The sequence below is a fragment of the Corvus cornix genome, chromosome 2 (genome assembly GCF_000738735.6).
Source record: "Corvus cornix cornix isolate S_Up_H32 chromosome 2, ASM73873v5, whole genome shotgun sequence".
Classification (NCBI taxonomy): domain Eukaryota; kingdom Metazoa; phylum Chordata; class Aves; order Passeriformes; family Corvidae; genus Corvus; species Corvus cornix.
In genome coordinates, this window is record NC_046333.1 from 91997218 (window position 1) to 92011047 (window position 13830).

General features: G+C 39.4%; 1 protein-coding gene across 1 annotated transcript in view; it reads right to left on the minus strand.

The window, feature by feature from the left end:
- Positions 1 to 1090: 1090 nt before the first annotated feature.
- The window catches only part of LOC104685832 (dynein heavy chain 5, axonemal-like), a 147599-nt gene continuing 134859 nt past the window's right edge, over positions 1091 to 13830 (minus strand). Inside the window, exons 72-74 of the mRNA XM_019282583.3 lie at positions 7708 to 7916; positions 3149 to 3370; positions 1091 to 1802 (exon numbers count right to left, since the gene is read on the minus strand). Coding sequence (XP_019138128.3) covers positions 1584 to 1802; positions 3149 to 3370; positions 7708 to 7916 — 650 coding nt within the window. The 3' untranslated portion in view covers positions 1091 to 1583. The remainder of the gene's footprint in view (positions 1803 to 3148; positions 3371 to 7707; positions 7917 to 13830) is intronic.

Sequence of the window (13830 nt, forward strand, 5' to 3'; positions counted from 1 at the left end):
CTATGGTTTGTGACCTCAATTTCTGTGTAGCAGCACAGCCCTTTGCTGCTTGAAGCCTTCCCCCATCTTTTTCATAATTTCCAAGATCAATGATCATGAAGCCAAATCCTTCAGCCTTCTCAGAAACAAAATTCTCAATGAAATTGGTTGACATACAGCTGCACTGCAGAGAGGTCTGGTGTGTATTTTTTGAACAGTTGGTTTCACTTGAAAAGATAATCTTGCCGGCACTGTTGCTCCTAGCTCAGAGGAAAGAAAGGACCCTGTCCCCGTCTGCTCTGTTTTCCAAGAAGAAAGCTGGCACTCTGTACTTCGTTGTGGGTGTGAGTGTGAATATCAAACTTCCTCATGGAAAGAGCCCCACAATTGCTAACTGCAGAGTAAAATAGGTTATGGGAAGGAATGAACTACTTTCTTAGATACTTGCTATAAAAAATTGAAAGTGTTTACATGGAGAAACATGAATCTCCATGTTTACACGGAGAAAAAAAATATTAACAAAGTCCTGACTGCAAGTCCTTCTTTCATATCACCCAACAAAAATTTCTTTTGCTTTGAATTTGTGCTAGTGAAAAAAGCCAAACACATTTTCTGCCAATAGCTTCCTGTCTATTAAAAGAGAAGTATCAATCATCCTTCAGTTACAGGGTAGACAGCAGTGGTGCTTAACGCAAAAATACTTCAACCATTTCAGGTGAAATGTGGCCTGTGTGTTGTCTTCTTTTTTTTAAAACTAAACTGATGCAAAATACAGAACAAAAAGGAGTTAAGAGGTTTGAGTTTGCAGGATTCAGGCGCTAATGCAAATGGAACAAGCACTAGCAGAGCCAAACTCGTGTTCGGATGTGGTTTTTTCCTGCTAATAATGGGGGGTGTGCACACCTTCCTTATAAGTGGATATAAGTTTAGAAATTAGTTAATAGGGGCAAAGGGCACTTCTTGTGCAAAGACAAACACTCCTGTTTCTATGATTGTTTACATTAAAAAGGGACTGTTCAAGAAAATGGTTGCAGCCATTAGTAAAACCACCCAGCAAGTTTACAAATGCAAAATCAAAGGAACTGTGCATTGAAATATATGCAGATAAACATGATGCTTTACCATGCATTTAATTATCTTGTCATTACAGCTTTACTAATGCTATGGATTGTAAGATTTTAACTACAAAGTTGAATTTGAAAATAATTATATTATGAAAAATTCTTGTAATAAGAAGAAAGACAGCATCTACAAAAGAACCACCATAAGATGTCAGAGAAGTTGTCACTATCACAAGCACTTTTTTACATAGTGCTTCCATTATGAGCAAGTTAGGTGATTATATTCTCACTTGCTTTATAACAGTTGCCAAATTTACACCTGCAGCTGTTTTCCCTCTGATATTCCCAGGATAAATAAATTTAGTATTTTTGCTGTGAACAAAGTAAGCTGATCTATGTGCAACTAAAATAATCTCTATGTGTCACCTGCTAATTCCCACCCTCCTGTGAGAAGGTAGCCACCACTTTGACAATAACAATGCAAGTCATACTGGCTGCAGCTTAATCCTACTTGATGGTTCATTTTTTCATAGCTGTCTGTCCTTATTTTGAACTGCAGAGCACTGCAACCCCCTTCAAAGTCCAATGATCAGGATTCTGCACTGTTTTCAGATACAAAGAGAAAATGTATGTCAGGTCTGTTCTCCGAGGCTTTTTGTAGACAGGGCAGGAGTACACATTTCCATGTTGCTTCCTGGGGTCATTCAGCGCTGTTGTGCTAACAGCATACACATGGATTACAGGAAGGCTTGTGAACAGCACCTGAGAATGTTAAAACATACACAGGGCTCGGCATTAGAGAAGCAGAATAGGGTGCCTGAATTCTAAATGCCAGAACTAGATTCAGTGATGGCCTTCAGCAAAAGCACCAGCACCTCAGCAGACGTACACGTGAGAACTCAAGTCTTACACTCACTACTGCATTGACACTAACTTTAAGCCTGTGGCAGCTCAGGGACGACAGCCATCAGGAAGTCTGGTGGAAGCAAAGGAAAGCAGTAGAAATCTGGAAAACTGCATGCTGTGGAGGCAGATGGAAAAATGGCATGGTGGTTCTAGGAGGGACAGCAACCACTGTCTTTTTTCCCTTCCTTTGCCCCTTTCACTGATGTTTCCCATTCTTACCCCACCTCCTTTTTCCTGAATGGCAGGACTGGAGCTACAAAAACCAAGCTGGAACCAGCAACCTTCCTTGTTACCTCTGCACTGCTGACAGTGAAGCTTCTAAGATCCAAGGTGCCTCTTGGGTATTTATCCAAGCTAGGTCCCCTCAGGTCTTCCACCAAGATAAAGTATTCATTGTTAGGGGATAAAACAGACCCAAATCCAAGAGCAACATGGAACCTTGCTGAACACTCCAGAGCACTTAAGTAAACTCCATGTTTGAAGGGGTCTTTTGACAAACCCAGCAACAGAAGTTACACCTGGCAAGGTTTGGTTTGGAAAACTTTTCTCTCAGTCAGACACAGAAGTGTTTTACCTATGGACAGGAATTACCTCAATTCCAATTCCAGGACAGTTAGCACTGACTTGGAAAAAGTGTACCAGTGCAGACAACGTCAATTTTCCCTGGACCGTGACTACAGTATCTAATCATTACTCCGTAGTTAGATTTTAAATCTGCTTAGTCACATCAGCGAAATGTAACTCAATGCATGGATAACTGAGCATAAGCCCAGAACTAATACTCTTCCTCATATTATAAAACAAACACTAGGGATTTCTAGTCAAGAAAACACTGACCTCCATATCAAATCCAGCCCAGGGCTTTGGAAGCTTTGATAAGGTCCCCCTTGGTCAGTCAAAAGAAGACTGACTACAGGTTGCACTATTTTATTCAAACATAACTGTGCTGCTAGGGCCCCTGAAGCCAAGAAGCCCAGCATCTGGTCTGCTCTAGTGCTATGCATCCTAAATTAATTTTCTGACAGAAGCCTTTCTGTTCACTTCTGGTGGGTAAAGAGTCTTTCCTCTTCCCAGCGCCACCAGTGTTGGTTACCCTCTTAAAACCTGTTGTGAAACCACTGCTGCAGGCACTCAGCATACTTCCTGGTTTTCCCTGAGCACTTGCATTATGCCACAGCCTGTCACACTCACTTGATCCTTACCTTTGGTGCTGACTCGATCAGCTTACTGTTCCTGCGGTCCCAGCCTGCCCCTTCGAGGAACAGGCCGTGTATGTAAACCCCACCGATGTCAGCAGGAGGAGGGCCAACAACATCCTCTTTCATCATCTTGGTCACTTCACTGTACAAAACCACACTGTCGAGTTCCCACCCTTTGGCTAAATTCATGCGAGTTGTCTCTTGCCTCATGGCTGTTAGGAATCCCTAAGGAGATACACAGGAATATGACACAGAGAATTTTTTTAAAAGCCTTGAATTTAAACAATTTACAACATTTTTTTCCCGATGTGACATCAGCTGTATGAAAGCTCATCCCGCAGAATTTCATGTGCATATAAAACAAATTTGGTAGTGTAAATCCAATGGTTTTCTGTATTTTCTCAGCACCATGCATCCATACATAATTGGCGTGCACACGTTGGTGCTAAGAAGCCCCCACGTTGGCTTATTTAACATATCAGAAGTGCCTGTATAACTCACCTCACATGCCTTTTTTACAACCAACCAGATGGAGAGAGGTTCATAGGGCTGCCAGATTAATGTGTTTTGAGAGATTCCAAACACAGGTAATTTCTAATTCCTCTACACTGGCTATATTATTCACCTTTTCTTATACTGACATTGTAAAAAATGCTTTTCAGTCAACAAATAAGAACACAAAGGAAATACCAGCTAGAATCATGCCATTAAATACTGAAATGCCTCTGACATTGTGCTCAGTGAAAAGACTTTATCTACTGCAACAACATAGGAATACACATGAGGAACACACAAAGGTGAGAATTAATGAGCCAACAGCTCCACTAGGAAGAAATCAGGAGCAATGAGGGAATTGAAAAAGTTTTTATTTTTCTTCAATATTCACAGTAGAGGGTGCTCTGTTGGCCTACCGTTAGGGCCAAATGAATGGAAAGAAGTCAGATGTGGGAACATTGGCAAACTGTCTACTGAACCCAGGGGCCAACCTCTGGCTGATAGGACTGGAGTGCTCCAAGCACTTTGTAGCCATGCAATACCCTTTAAGTTATGAGAATGTGAGATGACTTTCACGAACTCAGGTATTTCTGTTAACTTACATTGCTTGTTTCTCATTAATATAATACCAGAGACCCCAGGACAAGTGTTTTAAAGAGCTTCTGTGATAGCACAGATAACTGTAATTGCGTTTGAAGTAGATGAGAACTCCAGCGTATAGCTGAGGGACACAGGATTAAAGGCCAAATTCTTCTATCAGAAATACCATTAAATGAAAGCAGAATCCTTGCAGTAATTTGTGGAATTTTAATTTGTAGAAACATGCTAGAACCAATAGTTTAAAATACACGGAGTGTTCACTGCCATAAAGCCCCAGAGGGCTACTGGATCCCAGATAAACTGAAATATTAAAGAAAGAAGAGCCTGGAGAGGACAGAGCAATGACTGTATTAAGGGAATCAGTTCAAAGGCACCATGGAAACACTGGAATAAAAGTAAGCTCAGAACTGTGACTTGTCTTCAGGGATAAGGTTTAGATAGCAGATTATTCCTACAGACATGGCAGGACCTATACACTTTCTGCAGTGGGACTTTTAATGCTTATCTGCTCATTTGAATGAATCCTAGACAGCGTTTGAAGACTGCAGCTGTGAGCTGGAGGCCCAGCTGGGTGTCCCAGAGTGGGTGAATGGCACAACAAAGAGCAAGACAGAATCAAGTAGCTTGAGGTGCCACTGTACAGCTGAGGGCTTGGCTCGCCCCAAAACCCTCTGTCAGGGACATAATGAACCACTTGCCATGATATTTGCTTCAATTTCTGGTAATCCTTTAATCCTTTGTTTGTTTGGTTTGGTTGTTTATGGTTGGTTGGTTGGTTGGTTAGGGTTCTGGGGGGTTTTTTGTAGATGTGTGTTTGCCTTTTCCTGAATTTCTCCCTGCCCAGCTCACTGAAGCCTGCTAAAGCTTTGTCCTTTGGCCTTTAAACAACTCATGCGAACTAACTCTGAACCTTCTAGTGACGGAAAAGCAGGCACCCATGGAGGCTGTGACAAAAAATATGGAAATCAGTTAAGTCTATTGCTCTCACAATCATATTTTCTCCTTTACCTTACTATGGAGGTTCCTTGTTTGTTATTCACTTTGCAAATACTGACCAAATTATGGCAGGTTTGCTAGACCTAAGTGGGCACTGAGGAATGGAGGTATTGTACTTCATATTCGGATTAGTATCCGCATTGCTTTGGCATCTAAGGGTCATAGAAGTAGGTTGAGGGTTCATTATGCTGAGTACTACACAACCAGAAAGACAGTTTTGCCTCATAGTGCTTAAAATCTATATATAGGACAAGTGACAGGAACTGGATACAGAGATGCAAACAAGGAAACAATAAACCAGTGTCAGCCACAAAATGGAAATTGGGAGGTAGAAATGAGAAATGCCTAATGTCAAATTTTTGATGAAAAACTCCAGTAACATCAGATTAACTTCCAGGAGGGAAGAAAATTCATGGCATTTCTTGTTTTGTTCACCCCAGTTATCTTGGCCCCATGCAGACACACAAGGGGAATCAGGTTTCTTATACATAGAAGTCTGAGCCAGCCCTCATTTGTATCACTAAAAATAAAGATTAACTTCTGTGAAATTACTGAATTTATCCTAGTGAATAAACAGTCCAAGAGACTGGTCCTATATTATTTTTTATTGCCAGAATGCCTCGTTTTCCCAGTGCTATAAATCTACTTTATTGCCCTGTGTTATCCATGGCATTTATCCATTGACTGTAAAGCAAACAGTGAGATATATGCAAGCAGACAAATGACTTAGGAGCTGCATTTCATCTCACAAATGAAAGGATTTTTCTGACAACTTCTCAGGTATTACAAACAAGCCATTAGAACTGCAGCACTAACACCTCACCACCTCAGCTTGTTTGAGAAGACGAAAATCAATTTTCTTAACATATGAAATACTGATTTTAAACACAGCAATATGACTATTAACAAAATAATGGTTAATTAAAAAGAAAATGAGTCTTTGCTCAGGTGAATTGCTTTTAGAATGAGCCACTCCCACAGGCTGGGTTACAGAAAGTGGTGACTGCAACAATAACTGTCTGATTCTTAAGGTTGTGATTGTCAGCGCAAATAAATTTTTTAATCTCTGCACACAATGTATTTAGGGACTTAAAGAACTAGGGGTTATGAAGTGTGTAATTTTTGTATTTCTAGAGGCTTTCTCATTTACTATGGTCTATTAAATCACAATTTGTTTGGGGACATTTTACACTGATTATTTGGCAGCTCTTTTCAGAAATCCAGCTATATGGATCCAAAAAAATGTAGGATGCCCAATTTGGGCTGGCAACATTTCAGAACCCCAGAGCACAAAAAAGCCAGCTAAAATGTCCAGTACAAAATCTGTATCAGCTCTTGCTCATCTGTAGTGCAAAAGCAAACACCAACAAAGCCAAAAGCCTGTTATTGTTGCATCCAGCCTGATCATTGCAAAAGTTACTTTGAAGTATTTTAGAATGCTGCCATCAGTGTGTTGCTAGCAAACCAAGTATGGAAGCACAAGCATTTTATTAGAACTCCTACTCCTCTCCCTCGCACTTGAGAACCCTTTGCTCGGGGATTCTGTGAACCCCCTTCCATGCTATAAAGTTGTACCGGCAGACAGCTGACACACACAGGATAGATGATAGATGGATATTTCCCAGCAGTAGTCCTAGAGAATATTTGCCACTGTTGCTTTCTCTATTCTAGGCAGCTGTTTCAGCTAGCTTTTGCATTGCTAACAAGTACTGAGATTAAAATAGGTCTTTAAAATAGTTCTTTCCTGAGGCTTCATAGAAACCTGTTGGCTGGATACTCTCACAATGACTCATTTCCACAACTCACACTTCCCACAAACATCTGTGAATCATAAAAAGCTTTAATGGATGTGGATAGCTCTGCAGAGAAACTACACCATCATCTAGGTATGTATACTTTACTTTTTTAACTCTGCTCTCAGCTGTTCCTTTTTCTGTGTTTCATTTCATGCCAGGTTTTTATTTTAGATGGTGCAGACAAGAGGCTGTATTTTTTATATGTCTCTGCAGACCATGTCTGGCACAATTCTGGGGTGGTATGAATAACAAACCTTCCATTTCAAGGAACTGATTTGCAAGGATTGAGAACCAAGTCCAAATCTCTTCTTCCTATGTCAGAGTTCTGGAACTTATCTTGTTTTGTACTCAGAGGGATTTTCATGCAAAAAATAAAAAACAGATCATGGTAACAGAAGAGGTAAAAAAAGGAAGATTAAGTTGAAATGTGAAAGCACGTATTTACCCAATTTCCTCATGATTAAAGCAGCCAAAGATGCATTTCATCATTTCAGTAGCATTATTTTGTTCTAGCAAAAATTTCTTCAGTAGATACTGAAGATAATTTATCCTATATTTATGCTAAAAAATTAATATAGATTACCCTTCATATAGTCAATATTAAGTCAGCTTGAAGTCCTCCCAAGGTCTAATTCTGTTACTCAGAAGTTATAAAGGTCAACATGGCAATCTTACCTGTGGATTAAAGAATCCTGTCATCCAGAACTGGTTTGGACGGCCATCCTGCAGCCAGATGCTGAACTGCTGGTTTCTCTCAAGAAGATCAGTAAACCAAAATCCTAAAGTAGTTGACTCCCAGGAAATCCTAAACCACAGTTTTGGAATTCTAGCATCATAAATATTATCTAAAGCATCTTGCAATTCTTCTGACATAATTATGCTTCCTGAAAGATAAGCAAAATGTTCAGAATGAACTTTCCCCTAGCTTGCAAAGGCAATTAAAACTTCCAAATAACATTCCGAGTCTCATAAACCCTCTTTTTTTGTGCCTTAATTGCACACCTGTAGGACTGCAGTCTTATCAGTTTGTAGTTAATTTGTTCAAAATTATAAGACTTGATTCAAAGCTAAAGGCAATAAGATAAATGATATCTCTTCTGTCGTTTTGATCAGAAACAAAGATATGTTTCTTAAACAACTTCTTCTCCTTCATACACATTATTTATATTCATTATATTCACAGTGTGTTTGGAATGTGATTAATCATTGAAAACTTTTTTTCTAAATTTTAATGGATCCTACATGCACGATCAATGATAGAGATACACTGTGTAACTCATCTATATCCTAAGCATGTACTGGCAGTGATTATATTCATGAAATTCGCTATTATTAATGATAACTTTGTACATTTCCATTATCAAGATTCTCAGTGGGAAAGCAGTAGGTAGAATAAAGCTAGAGGCAGGATTTTTTTTTTTTTTTTGGCAGTGGCGGTGCATACTCATATATTCCATGCATAGTACTGCTCTCTCCACTAAAATGCTGGCATTTACTAAGACAGTGATTTTTCAGTGACTCTCACCACTCCGTGTGCTAGAAGTTCCCACATCTTATGTATTCTCAATGGTACTGAGATCTGGCACACTGCCATGCCTCAGGATGACTTCTCTGTTCCAGAAACTGGTTCTATTATTCTGTTATAGAAACTGGTCTGGTAGCCCCAACTTTGATTAAATATTCATGTAATACCAAAGTACAATATATCACCACGCACACAGCTGCTGTAATTGCCACAAGGACAACATAAGATACCAAACAGAATTAGGTGGCTTCCACCACAGAACATGGAAAGGAAAGGGAGGTGGTCTGGGTGACTGCAAAGAACTGCAGTGGTCCATCCAGACATACCCATAAGGAAATGTGGCCTGTAATAAGAAAGCATTTCAAATCCCTTCCTTCCACTGAGGATGACAGGGCTTCAGTTGAGGAGAAGGAAATGTGTATCCAGAAACCAAACACCAGCTTAATTTTGAAGAACAGAGCTAAAACATAAACACTCCTATAGCAGTGTGTGCAAATCTAGTGCTTTCTATGATATATAAATGGCAAATAGGCTTTGATTTCTTCTAGCAGATAATGAATGATCTGCCTCCATTTATATGCACCTCTTTTAGTGCAACAAATTCTTTGAGAAAACCATTACTTTTACAAAACAGTAAATATTAAAAAATACTCCCTATCCTGCGTTCTCTGCAATTGATTTGTAGTCAGGCTTAGAATCACGTTCTGCAGTAGCTAAGAGACTTTTAGAACACAATTAATAAACCTTCTCTTTGGGTATTAATCTTGTCTTATACATATAACCAAGAGAACCAACATTTAAGAAAGAAGCCACTCCACGTCTTCTCCTCTTTCCTTAGAAAAACATAATATTACACCATACACTTTATTCACCTTTTAGAGACAGAAAATGTGGGAAAAGAAGTCTTGCAATGCATGTTGGTTTCAACTTCATAGGAACCGTACTGAGGGCACAAAACAAGTGAAGAGCATCTTGTTTTAGCCCTGGGGATCACTACCATAGAACTGAGAAAGAAAGAACTCTTTCATCTCTGGTTATTCCTTGTTTTCAGGCTGATATATTCAACTTTCTCCTTTCCTTCTCTATTCTGGGCAGGCTGGAGCTTTTCAGATAGGGAGATACAACCAGTCTCTGCCCTGAAGCATTGTGAAATCCCTTAGGATGCCTGCCTGCTATGACTCAGAGCAGCTGTTGAGAATGTTAAGGCAGAGTGTTCTTGAGGATGAGGTATGTTCGCAGCTCTGGCCGTGCCCATATAGCTGCATAAATATTCCTAGTGAGTGGGTGTCATCTCTGGCAGTAGGCATACAGTGCTTGAATTTCAGCACTAAATGGCATCTGTGGGTGTTGGGATGCATTCCTGCAGCCAAAATACTCTGATAAAAATAAAAATAATTAACAAAATAAAATAATTGTCAGAAATAAAATCAGTACCATAGGAGAAAAATCATGCCATCTTTCAGGACAGAAGTGATACAGCTGTTTGAAAAACTATCTTTGATAAATTGAATGAGTAGTACAGTGCCATAGGCTTCTCATATTTAATTTCTGAGAACCTCAGAGCACTGTACTATATGAAGAGACTGAATGTCCTATGAACCTGACAGGCTCTAATGTTCTATGAATCAGACAGGTCAACTGTTTATAACTTTGTTATTTTGGGGCTTACTCCATGATAGTCCCTTTCTTGAATGGAATAAAGCCCATCTGAAAATGACTGATGAAGGGTCAGGTCAGTTAAAGACATTAGGGCATTTCCATACTTCAAAAATAATATCCACTGTAACCATACTGTTTGCACAGTATACAGAGTTCAGAAATTAGGATTCCCCTTTTTGATTGCCCTAAATTTATACCATCCCCCTTCTAAATCACATCTAAATCTATCCAACTGCTGAGTGGTGAATAACCCAAATAAAGCTTTTCAGTTCTGAGGATAACTACTTTTATTCATAATTAAAGTAAATAGTCTGTTCTTTTAAAATGATCTGGTTTTAGGGTGATTCATTCAATAGATATAATGTTTTGAATAGACTACATCAGGAGCTTTTATTATTTCTTGGAGTTGACCCTTTTCACTACCATACCTCCCACAAACTGAACTTGAAAACTGTGTAATTTGTAAAATTTGGATCTGTTTTGAATTTCACATTTATGAGAGTCTATCTGAACTAGGAAACTTACATATCTCATTTAAATGAGTAGCTAAAGTTAGGAACAAAGGAAGGATCTTAAATTCCAGCATGAACCAAAAAAAGCCTCAGTCCACTGACTGATTCTCTTCCCACAGGCACAGATGTAAATCAAAAATAACAAGAATAATTATGTAGGATACAAATGACATGAGAAAAAGTTACTTTCTCCATCAAGTACAGTTTGCCAGTAGCTGATATCATTATAATAAAATTGGAGACTAGCCCTGGAGAACAATACTTGCTAGACAATGAGCCTGTTAAGCTAGCCTGAACAGCACATAAAGAAAAAAGCTCAGTGAAAGCATCAATCCATTACTGACTGTCCCTGTTGCAAACCCAGAAGCTGACTTTTTCACACTTTAATTCCCACCCAAGTTTACCACCCAAAAACCTGCTTTGTTCTTGAAGCAGTCACACCTTGCCTCCACCACCAAGCTCCAACTCCCCCTTCTTTGCTGAACATGTTGAAAAGAAAATACCGACTTGTTTATAACTTCCAAAGGTTTCCTCTCTTTCTGCCTTATGGCAACAGCTAACACTCGCCTGTGTTTTCTCCAAAGCTTTTCTTATTATTCCACACAAAGGCTCAAGGTATAAAAGCTAATGTATATTTTCCTATACCTAATTTTTTTTTTTTTTTTGCAAGCTTTAGTATGGTTCTGCCAGCTCTGTGACCACCACTGCTGCGCTGATAGAAGTCAACTTCTTTGCTTCAGGCAGTTCTTTGGGTATTTTCCTCTCTCTTCATTTGCAGTGCTTGGGCACTTCAGCATTTGGAGGTGATTCCTGGGAAGTTCTCGGAAGCTCATTTAACGTCACCACGCTGTTTTAATCCCAAGGCCTCTCAACAGTTTACTGCTTTCTTTTGCCCCAGCTCTCCAGAAGAGGAAGAGTAAAACAGCCAGCCAAGACCTGCCATGCACAACACTCTCTCCATGTTTTACTTGCAGACTGGTATTCTCTCCACCTGCATCTAACCTCCGCCCCTGTTCTGTTTTCTCTTTGTTTCCCATCTTTCTTTTCTGGTGCAGAATCCTCTGATTTAATTCTTCAAGTCAGGAGAGATGAGAGGGACTAAGAAACTTGAGTAGCATGCAATTTTTCACATAGAAAAGCACAAAATTCCTAGATTCTCCTCAATAGCTAAATCCTGCAGTCAGAAAGATGGCAATTTGAAAGTAACCTTGCAAATTGTTCTGAAAATTTACCAGCTCCCGAACTAAATGTTCTTGGCTGAAGAGTCCTTTCCATCAAAGGATTGAAAATAAAAATTTTAAAGCAGTAATTTGAAGATGAAAATCCACACACAACTCTACAAAAAAGGTAATACAAATCACTACCCTGAGCTAGAGTAATACAACAGGCAGATAAACTCTATTCTGCAGTTTGTCCTTAATGTGCAGTGTGTGTTTCTAAACAGTTGTCCTGGCCAGCGTCATGGCAAGCATATGTAATACCTATTAAGAAGTTCAGAAATGATGTGCCACACTGTGAAAGACAACAGGAGGGATTCTGGCATTCTTATCAGGATGAGAAGTAATGGATGAGAGGTGCTGAGCCAAGAGTAACTACACCACAACACATACTAGAATCATCCCTTCTATTCCTCAAATGATGTCCCCATTGTTATATTCCATTACTGTCTTTACTGAGTGCTCTTAATCACTTTCAAATAAAATCCTCATCCAAAAGTGATGATCCCTACAAGCCTCACATACACACACACAGAGTAGAACTTAGTAAGGCAAGGGCCCAAGATCTTTCAGTCCAAAATTCTATTACCACTGTCAGCAAGCCAAACTAAAACTTTGTTAGTATTAGCAGTCTTACACCATTACAAGTCAAAATAGAACTTAGCCAGACAGGGGGAATCAGTCCATACTTCTCCCTTTCATGGGAAATTACCTTTGCTGTGCACTCTGGCAAGACTAGTTTCCCGAGCTTCACTTTTTCACCATGTAGGTTAAAATAAATTACCAGCTACCTCTTTTGACTCTTTTGGACCTCATTTATATCCCTCTTATAAGGTGCTACATACAATGAACAGAAATTCCTTGCAGTATCAGGATACAAACACTACTTTCAACTTCATGGTATTCTGAGTTGGAAAAAAGTAGCAAATCTTTACCTTGGGCTTAACACACAAGTTTGTGTAGGTGACATAAAAATCCTACACAACTCCTGTAATGTGTGTAGAACTACATCGCCATAGAACTGCTGTTTTTCCAGAAAAGGACTGCTCTCTCCTAACTCTGCAAATACTGTATATACAGCAGTGATCATGTGGCTCATATATGACATGAAAAGATAAAAAAATAAAAGGTTTCTCAGATGTTCTTCACTTGTTCATGAAGTAGGCAGTTTAGACGATTCCAAAGGATTAGTTTGAAAACACAAAGCTGTAAGGTACCAGAAACCAGGACCAAGTGGATGCAGTTTTATGACCAAAGTAGAATCTAGATATAAGCAAATGAGTTAAGCATTTGTTTCTTTCACAAGAAGCCCTTAAACACAATGTTAAGTGGGTTAAAAAGAATCAGGATTGAAATCATACTAAAAGCTGTGCTTATTTCCATTGCCAAGGATTTGATACCTACTTTCAGTGCTACTACAAGTATGCTCCAATTCATTCATGGAAAACACTCCCACAGAATCTCTCTTCTCACTTCATTCACCAAGAGAAGACACATAAAAAAAAATGCTTACCACTCTTATTCAGTGCATGGAGAAATAAAGACAACCCCACAAAATCTCACAGACAGACCACATTCAAACAAACTCAACTCAAACAAACTCTAAGAGGCTAGGAATAACTGGATGGGTCATTAGGTTTTACTGCATTTAGAAACACTATCTTTACTAGTGGGAGAGGGGGTTTGAAGCATCCACTCTACAATAAAGAGTGAGGGATTAGTATTCTGTGCCAGAGGCCTCTACACCACCAGAGGCAGGCAGTAAGTACACAGGAACTTAATAGCTCAGATACTGCCCTACAAGGAATGGTCATCTTCTGACAGGGCTCAAGATCTGCTGCTCATAACCCATTAAGATGTGGCATTTTTGGTGCAGATCCCATGT